Consider the following 14433-nt stretch of genomic DNA (forward strand, 5'->3'; position numbering starts at 1 on the left):
CCAGAGTGTAATCTCAGGCTTTGGCAACGATTCCAAGATGATGGTAATGTGAGTAGACGTTGCAGCACAGGTAGCCCCAGAGTTACAACGCCGAATGAGGACCGGTATTTGGCAGTTACTGCCAAACGAAACAGGCGCAGCACAGCCTCAGACCTTTCTCGTCAGCTCTCTTCAGCCACTGGTACGACAATTTCAAGGCAGGCCGTGTACAGACGCTTAGGGCAGATTGGTCTATATGCTCGTAGACCTGTCAGATGCGTTCCACTTACTGCAAATCGCTGTCGCCTGCGGTTAGCCTGGAGTAGAGAGCATGCATTGTGGACACCACAACAGTGGGCTTGTGTGATATTTTCCGACGAGTCCAGGTTTAGCTTGCAGTCTGATTCTCGCCGGACGTTCATATGGAGAGCTCCAGGTACCCGTTACCACCAAGAAAACATCATTGAACGACACCGTTATGGTAGTACAGGAGTGCTCATTTGGGGTGGAATTATTCTGGGTTCCAGAACTGACCTGCATGTTCAAATTGGAGCCATGACAAGCCAAATCTATCGGAACGTCATTCTGGAACAACATGTTCGTTTGTTTCGGGGCGCCATGGGCGCACAATTTGTGTTTATGGATGACAACGTCCATACTCACCATGCAAACATCGTGAGCAAATGCCTTCAATCGGAGGGTATCACCCGTATGGACTGGCCAGCATTCTCACCGGACTTGAATCCAGTAGAGCACGTGTGGGACATGCTTGGCCGACGAGTTGCAGCCCGTCAACCTCCTCCTACATGTCTACCGGAACTACGGAGAGCATAGCTTTTTAAGTGGTGTAATATCCCCCAAGATCAGATCGATAATTTGATACTCAGCATGCCTAGGCGTTGTACGGAGTGTATTGCATCGTCCGGGAGACATACAATGTATTAACAATCATACCAACCATGTAATATTGGTTTTTTTGTAAATAGGTTTTTTTTTTGTAATTTGAAACAGGGAGAAAAAATTGCTAATTTTTTTAATAATATCAAACATATAGCATCTTTTTTTGCTCTTTACCTTTTGTTTAATAAATAAGCTTTACAAATAAGTCAAATTTGTTTTGCTTCTATCTCTTCCTCTGCCTGATTTTGCATTATTCTTAATTTATGGACATGAGTGTGTTTTAGTAATTCTAGAATATGTGTTTCATTGCAAAAAGTTTTTTCTTTTAAAATTTAAGACAGCCAGAGGTATACAATAGCTGCACAGAATTATTGGACTAAATCAAATGAATATAATACGACAAGATATAAAACAGTCATGTAAAGAAACACATGTATTGACTGCGACACGTCCCAATGGCGAAACGTTCCGATGGCTAAACGTCCCGACGGCAAAACGGCCACGGCGAATAGTTTCATTCCCAATTTCTAAACTCAATAGCTTCAGCAACTCACGCTTTATACTTACATTTAGTATTAGTGCATAATATGGGTACATGAATCTGCAGTTTTGCACATATAACTCGCTGTTAGTTTTCGCGTAATGCAACCACAACATATCTCCATGTACATGCTTGTTAACCTAATTTTGTAAACTTTTCTTGCTTCATGACATGTAACTCTTATAGATTGGCACTGATTTCATTTTTACATGTATAACCGTATCTACACCCTGTCAATTCATTATTATTTGTATGCCCAACCTATAATGCAATAAATAAAAGTACCTAAAATATGTACTGAATTAACAGAACTATGGTAAAGTATTGTAAATTTGCAAAGTTCTTGGTAATTTAACATCTACATCACCTTCCTTTTTATTTAAATATATATATCTGCTGGTATGCATTACAGCTGTGTGCACATAGCCCCAGACAATGCCATAGTGCCATAATTCATATTTTTTCTGCTTGTGAGAATCTGCTAATTATTTATTGCTTTCTTTTAAAGCAATGTATAACTTCTACTAAAGTGTTGTATCGTCACTGTTATTTTAAAAGTTCGTAGAATCATTATGTATTTCTTGAAGCAGAGACGTGAAAAATGTGCAATGCCCTCGCCGGGAGTCGAACCTTGGATGCGTCGAGTGTGCTTCCAATTACACTATGAAGGCATGTAGAAAGAAGGGGGAAAATGCATTATAATGACGGGTTAATAAATTAAAAAAGGATAGAATCAATTTCGATCTCAAATTTATTGTTTTAATGGTTAGAGACTAATTTATTCTATTATTTAATTCAGGCTTTATATTTCGAAAATTTTGACATGTTTCGAAAATTGTTTTATGTACCTACAATTGCAGGGTGCATAGTGAGTAATATAGAGCATAAGTAAGATAGTGTATATTACATCCTTTGTCAGAAAGGTTCCAGGAGAAAGGTCGTAAAAATAGAAAATTGCATTTACTAAGTAATGATCAAGACTGCCAATGTTTCTGAAGGTCTTGGAAACAATCAGAGAAATCTTCAACTGCGATGCTTGCAAGCTCATTTATCACAGACCATTGGATGTCTGCAATAATCTTGATGAAGCTTTCCTTTCATTTACCTTTCCACTCACGGAAACAAGAAAAAATCACAATAATATTTGGCACAAATTTGCAATCAAATCTGGCTCTGTCCAATAGTTTAACAGAAATTCTTCGTCAATCTTTTTCTGTTTATCTGTTCAGTGAGGGACGATTCTTGCATTAAGTTTCCGTTTCCCTAAATCTTCGCGTAAAATCTTATGACACACATCACGATTCAAATTCAGTTCTTCTGATATCACACGCACAGTCACACGACGGTCTTCTTGCAATAGCTGCCTTACACGCTCCACGTTTGCATCGGTATGTGCTATAAAGGAGTGACCAACTTTAGGATTGTCTTACACTAAATCTCTGTCTTCACGAAACCTTTAATGCCACTCGAAAACACGACTTCTTGAAAGTGCCTCGAATGAATATGCTTGTTTAATCATGTCCCTCGTTTCACCAAGGGTTTTCCCGAGCTCAACGCAGATTTTAATGTTTACTTTTTGCTCACAATCAGCGTCCATTGTGTCTCCTTAACGAATGTAACAACAATTCGAACAGTTTGTTTTAAGCACAGCCCTACCACCTAGTAAGTTTGCGTGGAAACATGGCCAAAGTCACGTCAAGTAAGAATACATACTACGTAACATAAAAACAACCTTTGTTCCTTTTTAGTATTGCAAACTCAGAAATAAAAAAAAATTGTCCTGGAACTTTTCTGAAAAAAGATGTACATATGTACATTATATTACTTATACGTATAAAGTACTATAAGTACTATATAAGTGACTATATGTACTATATAAGAACTATATAAGTGATATATAATCCTATAAGTAACACAGTGTATATTACTTACATGGTGTTTGTAAAGTTCTTGAAATATCCTTTGAACGCATAAGGTTAAAACTGAGGAGAATGTCTATCTGCAATAAAGTTGACTATGCAACTGCACTGACTCTAGAGACGAAATTTTATAGTTAGAGATCCTAGAGAGAAAACTATAAGAGATAGCGGAAAAGTGTCAAAAGCAAATATAAAGTGTTACCGTTTCTTTATGAATTAGTGTGGATTGACAATCTGCATACAGTAATAATTTAGTAATTTGAAAGAAACTGTAATGTTGAATGAAGAAATTGTTGTATGTTGCTCTTTTAACGGCGGTATTTTTTTAATAGAATTCTCTCCAGTTGCGTAACTTTGCGGAGAGAACTTTCAATCATTATTTTGGTTCTTGCTGGAAAATACGTTTACGGTGAAAAAGAGCGAGTTAAGTAGATTCAGGCAGTGGGTAGTTCGTAAAAGAGGTCAAAATTAAATTTGGTATTAAATCTTAAGGACTATGCAATTAAATTTTTAGATAAACTTTAAGAGTAGCAAGAAGGTTTTTCATTACATTTTGCAATGTTTTCTGCTTCAGTCTCATTTAGATGTAAAGATCTAGGTTCCGACTGGAATCTGAATGTATGACCTTCATGGTCTTCGGATAGGCTGATTTACCCTATGAGATATACCTACATTCTGGCAATAGGTTTGGAAATTTTTCGCTTAAAAATAAAACTTGAAACTCCGGATAAGACGACATGACCATTTTTGCTTCACAATCCGGTTAGATGCGCCCTAAGTCAAAGAAAATTTGCTTTCTTAATGAATAAAATAATTTATACTAAGCTCATCATAAGGATCTGCGGTAAGATTATAAGGTATTTCTCCCTCTTTCCTAGCGTGCCTTCGTGGTGTAGCACGCTGAGCTGGTATTCCAGACGTACGTGGTTCGATACCCGGCGAAGGCGGTTGCTATTTTTCATGATTCCTGCTTCCAAAAAAAAAATACTAATGTCTCTACAGTGGCGCTCGAACTAAAAGAGTGTTGGATGAGGACTCTCCACATCTAAGATTTGGCAATTGGGTCCCCTAAAAACCCCAGTCGCCCTTTAAAAAGGGGAGTATATAAGGTATTTTTCCTCTTTCCTAGCGTGTTTTTGTGGTGTAGTGGTTCTGCACGCTGGGCAGGTATTCCAGAGGTCCGTGATTCGTTTCCCGGCGAAGGCGGTTGCTATTTTTCATGACTCCTGCTTCCAAAAAGTTCTGATGTCTCTACAAGATTTCCTACTGTTGGTAAACAATAATAATAGTAATAAAATATAAAGTAATGAGAAAGTCGTTGCCACAGTATCAAGTTTGTATTGAAAAAAACATCAAAATATTTATATTTGCAGCCTATGCATTAATTTATTAAAACTGCACTAGCGATTTAAAAGAAAACACCACTAGGATGAGAAAAAAAAAGAATTATTAAAACGGTGTAAGAATACCGTCAAATTTATCCAAACTAAAAATTGTTCAATATTAGTTTTATGAGTGGTTTTCTGAGACACTTCTTATAAAAAGTAGTTCTTAAAGTCTTCGCCAGATTGCAGAGTTTTATGCTTATTAATCAGTTATCTTACAATTTTGCTTTACTTTCATTTGTGCATTCTTCGGTCCCACAAGAATGCAAATTATTTAATGTACTTAAGCACAGAGTTCGAAAGCGAGTGAGTAGCAGTTATCGCTGATATATGTAGTAAAAAGAAAATAAAATCGAATGACCAAGTTAGTCAAAAGTAGCGCGCTTTTAGCTGCTTATTTTTAAACAAATCTATTGAGACTTTTGTTAGTTTTAATTTGAAAGGAAATTAGAGTTTGATTAATACTGTTTGGAGTCTCAATGGTTTTATCAGACGAAACGTGCTTGCATGATCTTAGTTAATCAATTGGTTGAAGGCTCCAAGCACTTTTCCCTTGACAAGATCTGTTTGAAGATTAGAACAGGGAAGATTAACAATAATTTTTTTGCGCTCGTTTTTCAGCTTTTTTGTAGCTATTTGTAGATATTTTTTTACATATATTTTAAAATTTTCTTTATCACTTATTTTACATAGCGTTTCAGGAATTTGATATTATACAACAAATGCTTTTACGACTTTTACTGGGTTTCAAACTTCCTTTCTTATAAAGTTTACTGAACGTTTTATGACTAGAAGAATGCGATATGTATTCTTGTCCATAGAGTACTTCAAGTTCTGTTTGTTAACATAAACATTCAGCTAGGAAAAAGCTTCGTTGCTGAATTAGGTAATGGTTTCACTAATTGTTCCATTATTACAATCTTATCTAAATAACCTCCACTTTCAGTGTCCTTACCTTTGAGTTGCTGGCAAAGCTGTAACTTATAAGCTAGATAAAAAAATTAGTTCACTCTTAGCGGTTTACGTAAGTGTGAAATTTGATCTGATAACTGTAGCACAAAAGGTAAAAGAATATACAATTAATTAGTAGTATAATTGAGAAGGTTACATTTATATACCCTAATGATCTATTTAAAAAGTCAGGTATTTAAGCTTAGTTTAAAACAATAAATTAACAAGCATAATTAACAAGTATGAATGTTCATTCTAAAAAAAATCACGGAATTATTATTGCATTATAAGAAACTGCAGTTTTATTACAATTAATAAGAATAAGTGTAGTATATTTACTGATGTTAAATTCGAATATACAAGTAATATAGAAAGTATATATTTAAATATTTTTATTATTTATAGTTACAAGTATTTCTTTCTTTACAGTTGGCTACACATTTATTTAACTAGAAATCAGCTATAGTTGATCCTCAGCTGCTGTAGTGGCTTGTTTTTAAGCTCCTATCTATACTAATATAGTATGTTGTCCATTTTGTTTTCAATGTCTTAAACAAGTACAAGGGAAATATTTTTTTATCCTTCTCGCTCATAGATCCTACATTCTCAGAAATAAAGTTAAGCCAATAATGCAGTTGATGAAATTAAAGACATTCTGCATTGCAACTTGCTTTCACCGTCCAGGATTTCATGAGCTACTTAGAAGTAACATTTTGATTCATAAATACTTCACCAAAGACCTTCTAGACCAATAGTTCATCATTTAAACTTTTGCAGGGGTGGATATAAAGCAACATAAACACTTCAATAGTCCTGATAATACATTATTACATAGGTACAAATACCTGCAGTCCCTCGATGTAATTACCTGCCGTGCCCACTCTCTTTAGTTAAATTATTGAATTCAGGATGCTTTCATTCATTGTATTCAACTTCATACTAACTCGTAGGAGCTAGTCACCGTTATCCATCATCATGATGCGTCCAATAAAATGATTACCTTCATTCTGAAATTGTCATAATTTAGTCGAGAAGTTTTCTGAAAGTGCCAACTGTGCACTGCGGACAGTTTATAACTTCCCCAATGTGTTGCAATTTTGCTGTATTAAAGGATGTTGAGTAGAATATGGACCACGGTTTTGTGGCATACGACTACATCAGCGACTAACTCCCTCCCAATCAATCGACGATCAACCCTTTGTTCAAGCGTCTATATTTATGGGGACGATCAATCAACTCGGAAATTTTCCTATTCAGGAAAGATGAAATTGTTTTTATGGAAACATATTACACCTCAGCTTTCAAGTTTAATGGGTAAATTAAAATATATTTTTACGTACATCCTCTTCGGCAGGTTAATTCACTCTTGTCGTAGATTCCCCCAAAATCAGCCGGCGGGTCGAGGTGGAAAAAGATGCCAGATTCTCTGCGAACAACATTCTCTGGCTGCTTACTGAACCCCTAACTCTTCACACACCATCAGCGGGGGAAAAACGGTTGCATACGGTTAAAAAAGAGGATGGTGAATATATGGAGACATACAAGGGGAAAGGGTTAACATTCATAAAAAGAGTCAAAGATATGAAAAGTGTAGTTTCCAACCTGTGGTCGTTCGAAATAATGTCGATCTCTAACAGCATCCCTTATTTGATGAAACAGTCGCACCAAAATACGATATTGCTTCAAAGCATCAGCAATATTTTTCTCGCATAAACATTTTTGTGCACTACGACGTCATGTAATTTCGTTTTTCATGCAAGAGTGTTGTTATCGCGTTATAAAAAGTTTTTCAGGGCGCTTGTTCTTTTACTCCTCGCTTCGACCCGCCTCACACAAGTGAATTAAATAAAACTGCTGTTGTTTATTTTACGTCTTTCCTGGTCTGTCTGCTATCAGCCCCAGAATACACTATTGCCATATGGTGATGTATGTCACTGCATGGTGGCATAATGACTAACTTTTACGCAGCTCTTTTCTCATCTAAGAATTTCTGAATTTTGAGGCTGATTAATATACTTCGTGTGGCTCAGTTTTGGAAACTTTCTGAGGTAAAGTCTTCTCGATTCTGTCCAAGGGCTTAAATAATTTTAATTAGGCTTAATTTTTATATGTAAGAAATGTGTATTCGGTGCATCATTCTAAATACATTCGCAGTTAAAAGCAATTTCCTTCATTATCTTGAAGACTTGCAATAAGAGCAGTGTTCCCAGTTACTATACCTTTCATAAAAAAAAAAAGCTTTCTCCTAGATACACTGGTGTGCAAAAATTAAGGACGAAGTCGAAAAATTAGCATATCAGCTGAACGAAGCGGCAGAGCGGACGCAAAGACCAATCAGGAGATTAAGTAAGGTGATGTACGTTAGCACATGCGCAGATATGCAGGTAGACGTAATGGGGGAGTGTCTGAGTAGTATAAAGCATGTTGTCGGTGTAAGATCAGTATTTCTGGCAAAGAGATTGCACGCCGTATAGCAGTTAAAATCACACCGAGTTGCTGCCTCAGCGAGAAATGGCGAATAATCAAACTGTTAGACGACATCTGGATGCTTTTACCCGAGGTCGAATCATTGGGAAGTTGGAGGAAGGCCGCAGTGTGACAAGTGTGGCTGCAGAAATCGGAATTGCTCACAGCATCGTTTCACGACTTTGGAGACAATTTCAAACTACAGGAACAGCTATCCGGGGGTTTAGTAGTGGTCGTACACGAGGAAACACACCTGCAGATGACCGGTATATTGCCTTACAGGCCAGAAGAAACAGGCGGCAGACAGCGGGAGAAATCGCTAGACACACGACATAGGCGACTGGACGACCGATATCGCGTTTTACCGTGGCCAGAAGACTGCACGGTGGTGGTCTGTTTGCACGACGCCCTGTAAGGTGTGTACCTCTAACGCCTGCCCATCGGAGAAGGCGTTCTCTGTGGTGCCGGGAACACCGGAATTGGAGAGACAATGAACGGGGACGAGTACTCTTTACAGATGAGAGCAGATTCAGTCTGAGTAGCGATTCTCATCGCATACTCATCTGGAGAGAGCGGGGAAGCCGCAATCATCCCTCGAACATCATTGAAAGGGACAGGTATGGAGGTGGCGGTGTTCTCGTTTGGGGAGGCATCATGCTTGGTAGTCGTACAGACCTTCACATCTTCGACGCAGGTTCAGTCAACGTTATTGTAACGAGATTCTTCTTCCATATGTGCGTCTTTTTCGAGGCGCTATGTGTCCGCAGTTCCTTTTCATGGACGACAATGCACCATGTCATCGCACAGTAGCTGCCGAACATCTCTTAGAAAGTGAGGATATTGAACGTATGGATTGGCCGGCACGATCTCCGGATCTCAATCCCATCGAGCATGTATGGGATTTTCTAGGCAGACGCTTGGCAGCTCGTACCTTACCACCAGTAACGATTCCGGAGCTTCGATTGGCGCTGCAAGATGAATGGGCAGCAATGCCTCAACAACTCATTGACACCCTCATTCTCAGCATGGGCAGACGCTGTCAAACCTGCCTAGCAGTCAGGGGAGATCATATCCCCTATTAAAGACCGGATGTTTCTTGCTGGACACCCATCACAGGGATGTTTCGGCCTTCAGTCGCATTGCGCTCCATGCTACTTTTTCAATAAAGCTTCTTTTTATCCCTCTGATTTCTCTTTTAGTGAGTGTTGCTTACATTACTCATGGCCTTACGTATTGGGGATCTTACGGTATTAAATGTGTTGATTTGGAAAGCTTTTGTACAAAGTTATATTGAAAAAACCGTCTCGTCCTTAATTTTTGCACACCAGTGTATATCTCCACCGTAGACAATCGTATAGATGTGGATGAAGCTTTCCATATTTATTGGTGACAAAACAGAGTAGATAGCGTCATTAGGTTACTTTTAAGCAGGAGACATGAAAAATTAGCAATGCTCTCGTCGGGACTCGAACCTGGACTTCTCGTGTGGACTCGTTCGTGGACTCGAACCTTCATAGTGTAACTCTAGCACAAGCGCAGAGTGTGCTAGTTACACCATGAAGGCATGCTGAATGGAGTTAGAGAATACTTTATCAGGTTTTGAACGCAATTCACAATATATAGATGCATCACTTTACGACGGGGCTTGAATTTCCTTTTATTTTCGCTATACTATAAAATGTGTTGGATTAATTTATGCATCAATTGAAAGGATATTTCGTCAATAAATCTAATGAGGCGAGATTTATTATTTTACGATGATTTTTGAGCAGATGCTGGAAATTAGAGCACATAAAAATGAATTAAATCTCCTGTTTTCAACGTTGTTGTAGAAGTTTTGTTAACTAGTGCTACTAATTTGAATTCAAAAACGTTGTTTTGCTATAGATGTAACAGAAGAACAATGAAAATAACGTAAAATATTGATTAAATCATATCTCCGAGTATGAATTTATAATAGCATAATCAGAAAAACCTCGATTTTGAATTTGAAAGAATTTATTTTGTTTTATTGCTTGTGAATGAAAGTTTTTATTTAGACAAGAATAAACTATATTTTCTTTCTATTTATGAGACATTTAATGTAACGGAAAAGTGTCAAATGAATAAGTTTAAAATCCTTTCCTCGTTGCTGCGTGAAGAAGAGCTAACGAGAATTATATAAGTTAGAAACAAATGTCACACTGAGAATAACAACAAATGGCATACTGAGAAGTTAATGTTTATACTTTACCATGGAGAAGTTCTGAGCATTAGGCCGTCTTCTAGCATCGAGTTCAAGTAAACTTTGCAAAGGCTCTTGAAGGTGATGGGGCACTCTATCCAATAAATCATTTAAGTTATTCTCTAGCTAAGAAATAAAACAAAAAATGCTACTATTAAGAAGACATAAACCATGACGACAGCATATATGTTTTCAGTTTAAAATCATATGCCATAGAAAGCTCACCACCCACATTGAAAACTTACAAAAGTTGTTGCGAATTGTACTTAAATATGATTTGTATGCTAAAAAAATGCAAATAGCGTAATACCATTTGAAATGTCTACTTTTTTGCCTTTGGGTAAAAAAGTGCTTAGATTATGTTTAATATATGGTGCTTGCTTAAATGTGACTTAAATTCATTCGATGCTAATTAAAATATTACAATGGGGAAGTAATTTCAAATTCCCTTCATTTATACTTTAAAATTGAATACACTTTTGCTCAGTAAAACAATTAAACTCGTGTAAGGATTATGTTAATTTTATTAACAGTTAAATTTTAAGTTCCTTTCCTGTCAAATTCTTAACTTCAACCTACTACTTCCGGCTAGAACGTAGTTTTGGAATATTGCTGAATATTTAATGAGGAGGAGTGGTATTTAAAGCACGAAGTTACTTACAGAGTGAGAGAGAATCAGAGTTTCTGATTTACGCGCGTCTGCCTTTTTGGCCACTCTCTCTCTCAAAGCTGTTATTACGCTCGGCCGTACTCAGGCCCTTGCTAAGCTTCGTAGTCAAATAAGTTAAGGGGGCCAACTCGATTTGAATCTTGATAGCTTCGGCTATATTTCTTTAGTTAACCTTAGTTTTAGTTTACTTCTTAGTCTCTTAAGTTCAAGTTCAAGTGAGGGCTTTGTTTGTACACTCCCAGGCGGAGTTTTGTTAAATCGTATTGGAATAATAAAGGTTTAGTTACCCTTATATCTTGTTGTTTCTTGTCATCCGAACTTGATTATTCGCTTATCAGTTTTTAATATTCTTCACTTCCAACATTAACTTAGAATTACAAAGTGAGGAACTCTACACTCGAATAAAAATATGACGAGTAAGGTGTAAATACCAAGAAGAAGATTTTTTTATCATATTGGATGAATCCTTCAGCAGAAAAAGAGACTTTTTGTATTGGGTTCAAAAGCTGAGGGGTTCCATATTGGAAGAAAATATACATGTTTGTGGAGAAAGAAAGGGCCTATAAATTAAATGTGATGCTGAATTTAAAATTATGTTCTTGAATACATGTCAAATCTTTTATTTGATGTAATTAAACTTCCGAGTGTTCGATTTCCGAAAAAGGAGCTTCAAGACAGATTAATGGTTTTCTTATGTGTAATGTGATTATTATTATCCATTTTTTCTCAGAAACTGCTCTTTAAATGCATTGTTTCCTTAGAAAGATGTGCCTTTCGATAGTAGATCAAAAACTAACTACAAACAATATTTTATTAATTTAAAAAATATATAAAAATTTCTTTAGATGTATGATGAGTGATTAAAAATTTTCATGAGGGCCCTTTTATTACAATACTCTTGCAATTCGTTACGTTGAAAATTAATATTTAATGATACCGTAACAAAATTCATTTGGCCTGAGTTTAGTGCTTAAAACAGCTGTATCAGATGAAACGTTTTGCATCCACGATTTTAATAGTCATCTTTTAAAAATCGATGAAGTGTAGTCAGCTTAAAAAAATTTTAATTAGAAATAAAAGTTCACATTTTTTGAAATAGTTCACCCTATTAGAAAAAGGCTAAATTTACTTCCTTTTTGTCCAAAATTTGAAGCTGGAAATTTGTTCTAAATCTGCCGGAAAATCTCAGCGAGAATCAAAACGTAAATTAAACATGGTATTCGGTGTCTTATGACTTGAGGCGTCTTCCAAAATGATCAAGATGGCGAAACTGCTGCTTATACGACTTTTGATTCGAGTGGTCGCTTAACCCTTTGCGGCACAGTGTGTCCGGTCTGGACACACCTAAAATTTTCCTTCTGTACGCACAGAAAAATTGAATGAAAAAGGATTTATAGGTTACTATAGGCTACTTTGAACTTTTTTATTTATAGTAGATGACAGCTCAACACAAACCAGTCCATATATTTTAGCCATATTTAGTTTTTTAAGACCCTCATTTTTCAAAGAAATCTTCCAGAGTTTTTAGGGTATAAAAGGAATTATTTGAAAAGAAATTTCTATGTTATGTTTTCGGCTCTATGCTAATCTCCTTATTCTATATTAGTTTTAAATTTTTACCTTGAAACCTTATCTAAAATCAAACAGCAAACCCTAGGTGTGCTCAGGCCGGGCTCACCGATAATCTAGGACAACTAAGAGTCTGTATTCTTTGTTTCGCCGCATCAGATCGGTCAGTTCATTGACAACAATGCTCGCTTCAGCACTCTTTTCGAAGCTCTATTCAATCAGTGTGCCCACTGTCGGCACACCCACAGAATAAGTGCTATCTCCACAAAACTTTACTTGTGTACTCCTCTAGGCATAATTAGACTGCCTACCTTTTTTTTTTTTAAATCAAAACTCCAACTTTAAAAGGTAGCGTGCCGGAAAGGGTTAAGAGACTGGCGCTTTTCAGTGAAATCATAACAAAAATTTACGCTTTATATTTATGTATTTTTTGTGAAAAAAGGACAAAAATGTTGTAAAATATGCTTTTTTTCCCAAAGTATTTTCCAACTTTGTTTTCGTTTTTACAATCACGTAAGATCTCTGTATGTGAAAGTACTGAATTCTTACTTGATGACAAAAAGAGAGCTGATACTTTCTATAATGCTTTATACGGTAGAACATGCTAACTGAAAAAGAAATTTATTTTCAATTGTGGACTCTGTTACAACATTCTTAAATCCGTCATAAGTCGAAAAGAAAAATTGCAAGTAAAGCAATTTCTATCGAATTTCGTATTATGGTACTTTTGTTGTTAAGATAGATAGCTGAAATGACTACATTTAAAATCACTTTTTATCATTAGAGCATTTGCAGCTATTTTTCAAGACTCAAATTGTGTTAAAAGCTGTAATTAGTTTTAATAATGGAGTCCCTTCCTCTTAAATAGAATAGTACTGAGAAGAGATGCCTTGGTTTTAAAAGAAACTAGTTCACATTCACGATTTACATGAGGAAATCCAAAAAAACTTCCATGCAACCATCTCGTTTATCGGGATTCAAGTATAGATTAAACTACCAATGTACAGTAGTTTTACCGCTCACACACTCGAGGTTGCTTATTATAAAATAGCAAAGTTTGATAGATGATCCAAAGGCGATTTTAGATTTGCGGAATTTACCCCAGTTACAGAATTTAACAATCACACTTCGTCTTTGTTTTCCTTTCTTCAAAATGGGTGATGGCTTTAAACACCTTCTTAAACATTTTGCATTTAAAATACACAAAACTGTACTTAGGTATTAGTGCAACTTCTTCAGCAGAAGTCGCCAAAATTAAGTGTTGTAACCATGCGCATAAAAATTCTTCAGAATTAATAAGAAATTGTGTCATTTTCACATTCGTTCTTTTTCCACATTTGAACAGTACAGAAAAATCGTGATATAGTTTTTTATCTTAAACTCTTTTAAAATATACGCTTGTGGGATTTGCCTGCAATGGAACCTTTGTGGTATAACGTTTGCAGGAAAACCGCTAAAACGAAAAACTGATTTGAAGCTATTCTTAAAGAGGTCATCATGACGTATGGAATAAATATTTTGAATTATAAATCATCTTTCTTTTTTATGCAAAAAGAATCTCCAAACTGAGCTAAAAAGGTTGAGTTAATACGTAAGTACCCCAAACGTTGAGATAATGTTATGGAAGCTCTACTTAAATATAAATAAAATCTTTATTTGCTGAATTTTTTACCTTAATTAACTTTTCATTAGTATCCATCATTCTGTCTACAAGAACACCAATAATTTTTCTAATTTTTAGTTTGTTAGAATATTCACTATATAATCGGCACTTACAATGCGTGCGATAACCTAAAATAATTATGTTGCATATATGTATTTTAAAATTA

At 36.0% G+C, this 14433-nt stretch overlaps 1 protein-coding gene across 5 annotated transcripts in view; it reads right to left on the minus strand.

Moving 5' to 3' along the window:
* The window catches only part of LOC118190773 (SCY1-like protein 2), a 934165-nt gene that overhangs the window by 137258 nt on the left and 782474 nt on the right, over positions 1 to 14433 (minus strand). For all 5 annotated transcript variants that reach the window (XM_085809944.1, XM_085809942.1, XM_085809945.1 and 2 more), the window contains one exon: positions 10375 to 10491. In XM_085809944.1, the coding sequence (XP_085666070.1) occupies positions 10375 to 10491 (117 nt within the window). The remainder of the gene's footprint in view (positions 1 to 10374; positions 10492 to 14433) is intronic.

This window comes from Stegodyphus dumicola, chromosome X2 (genome assembly GCF_044657685.1).
Source record: "Stegodyphus dumicola isolate Sdum_Otavi_A_Nest chromosome X2, ASM4465768v1".
Lineage (NCBI taxonomy): Eukaryota > Metazoa > Arthropoda > Arachnida > Araneae > Eresidae > Stegodyphus > Stegodyphus dumicola.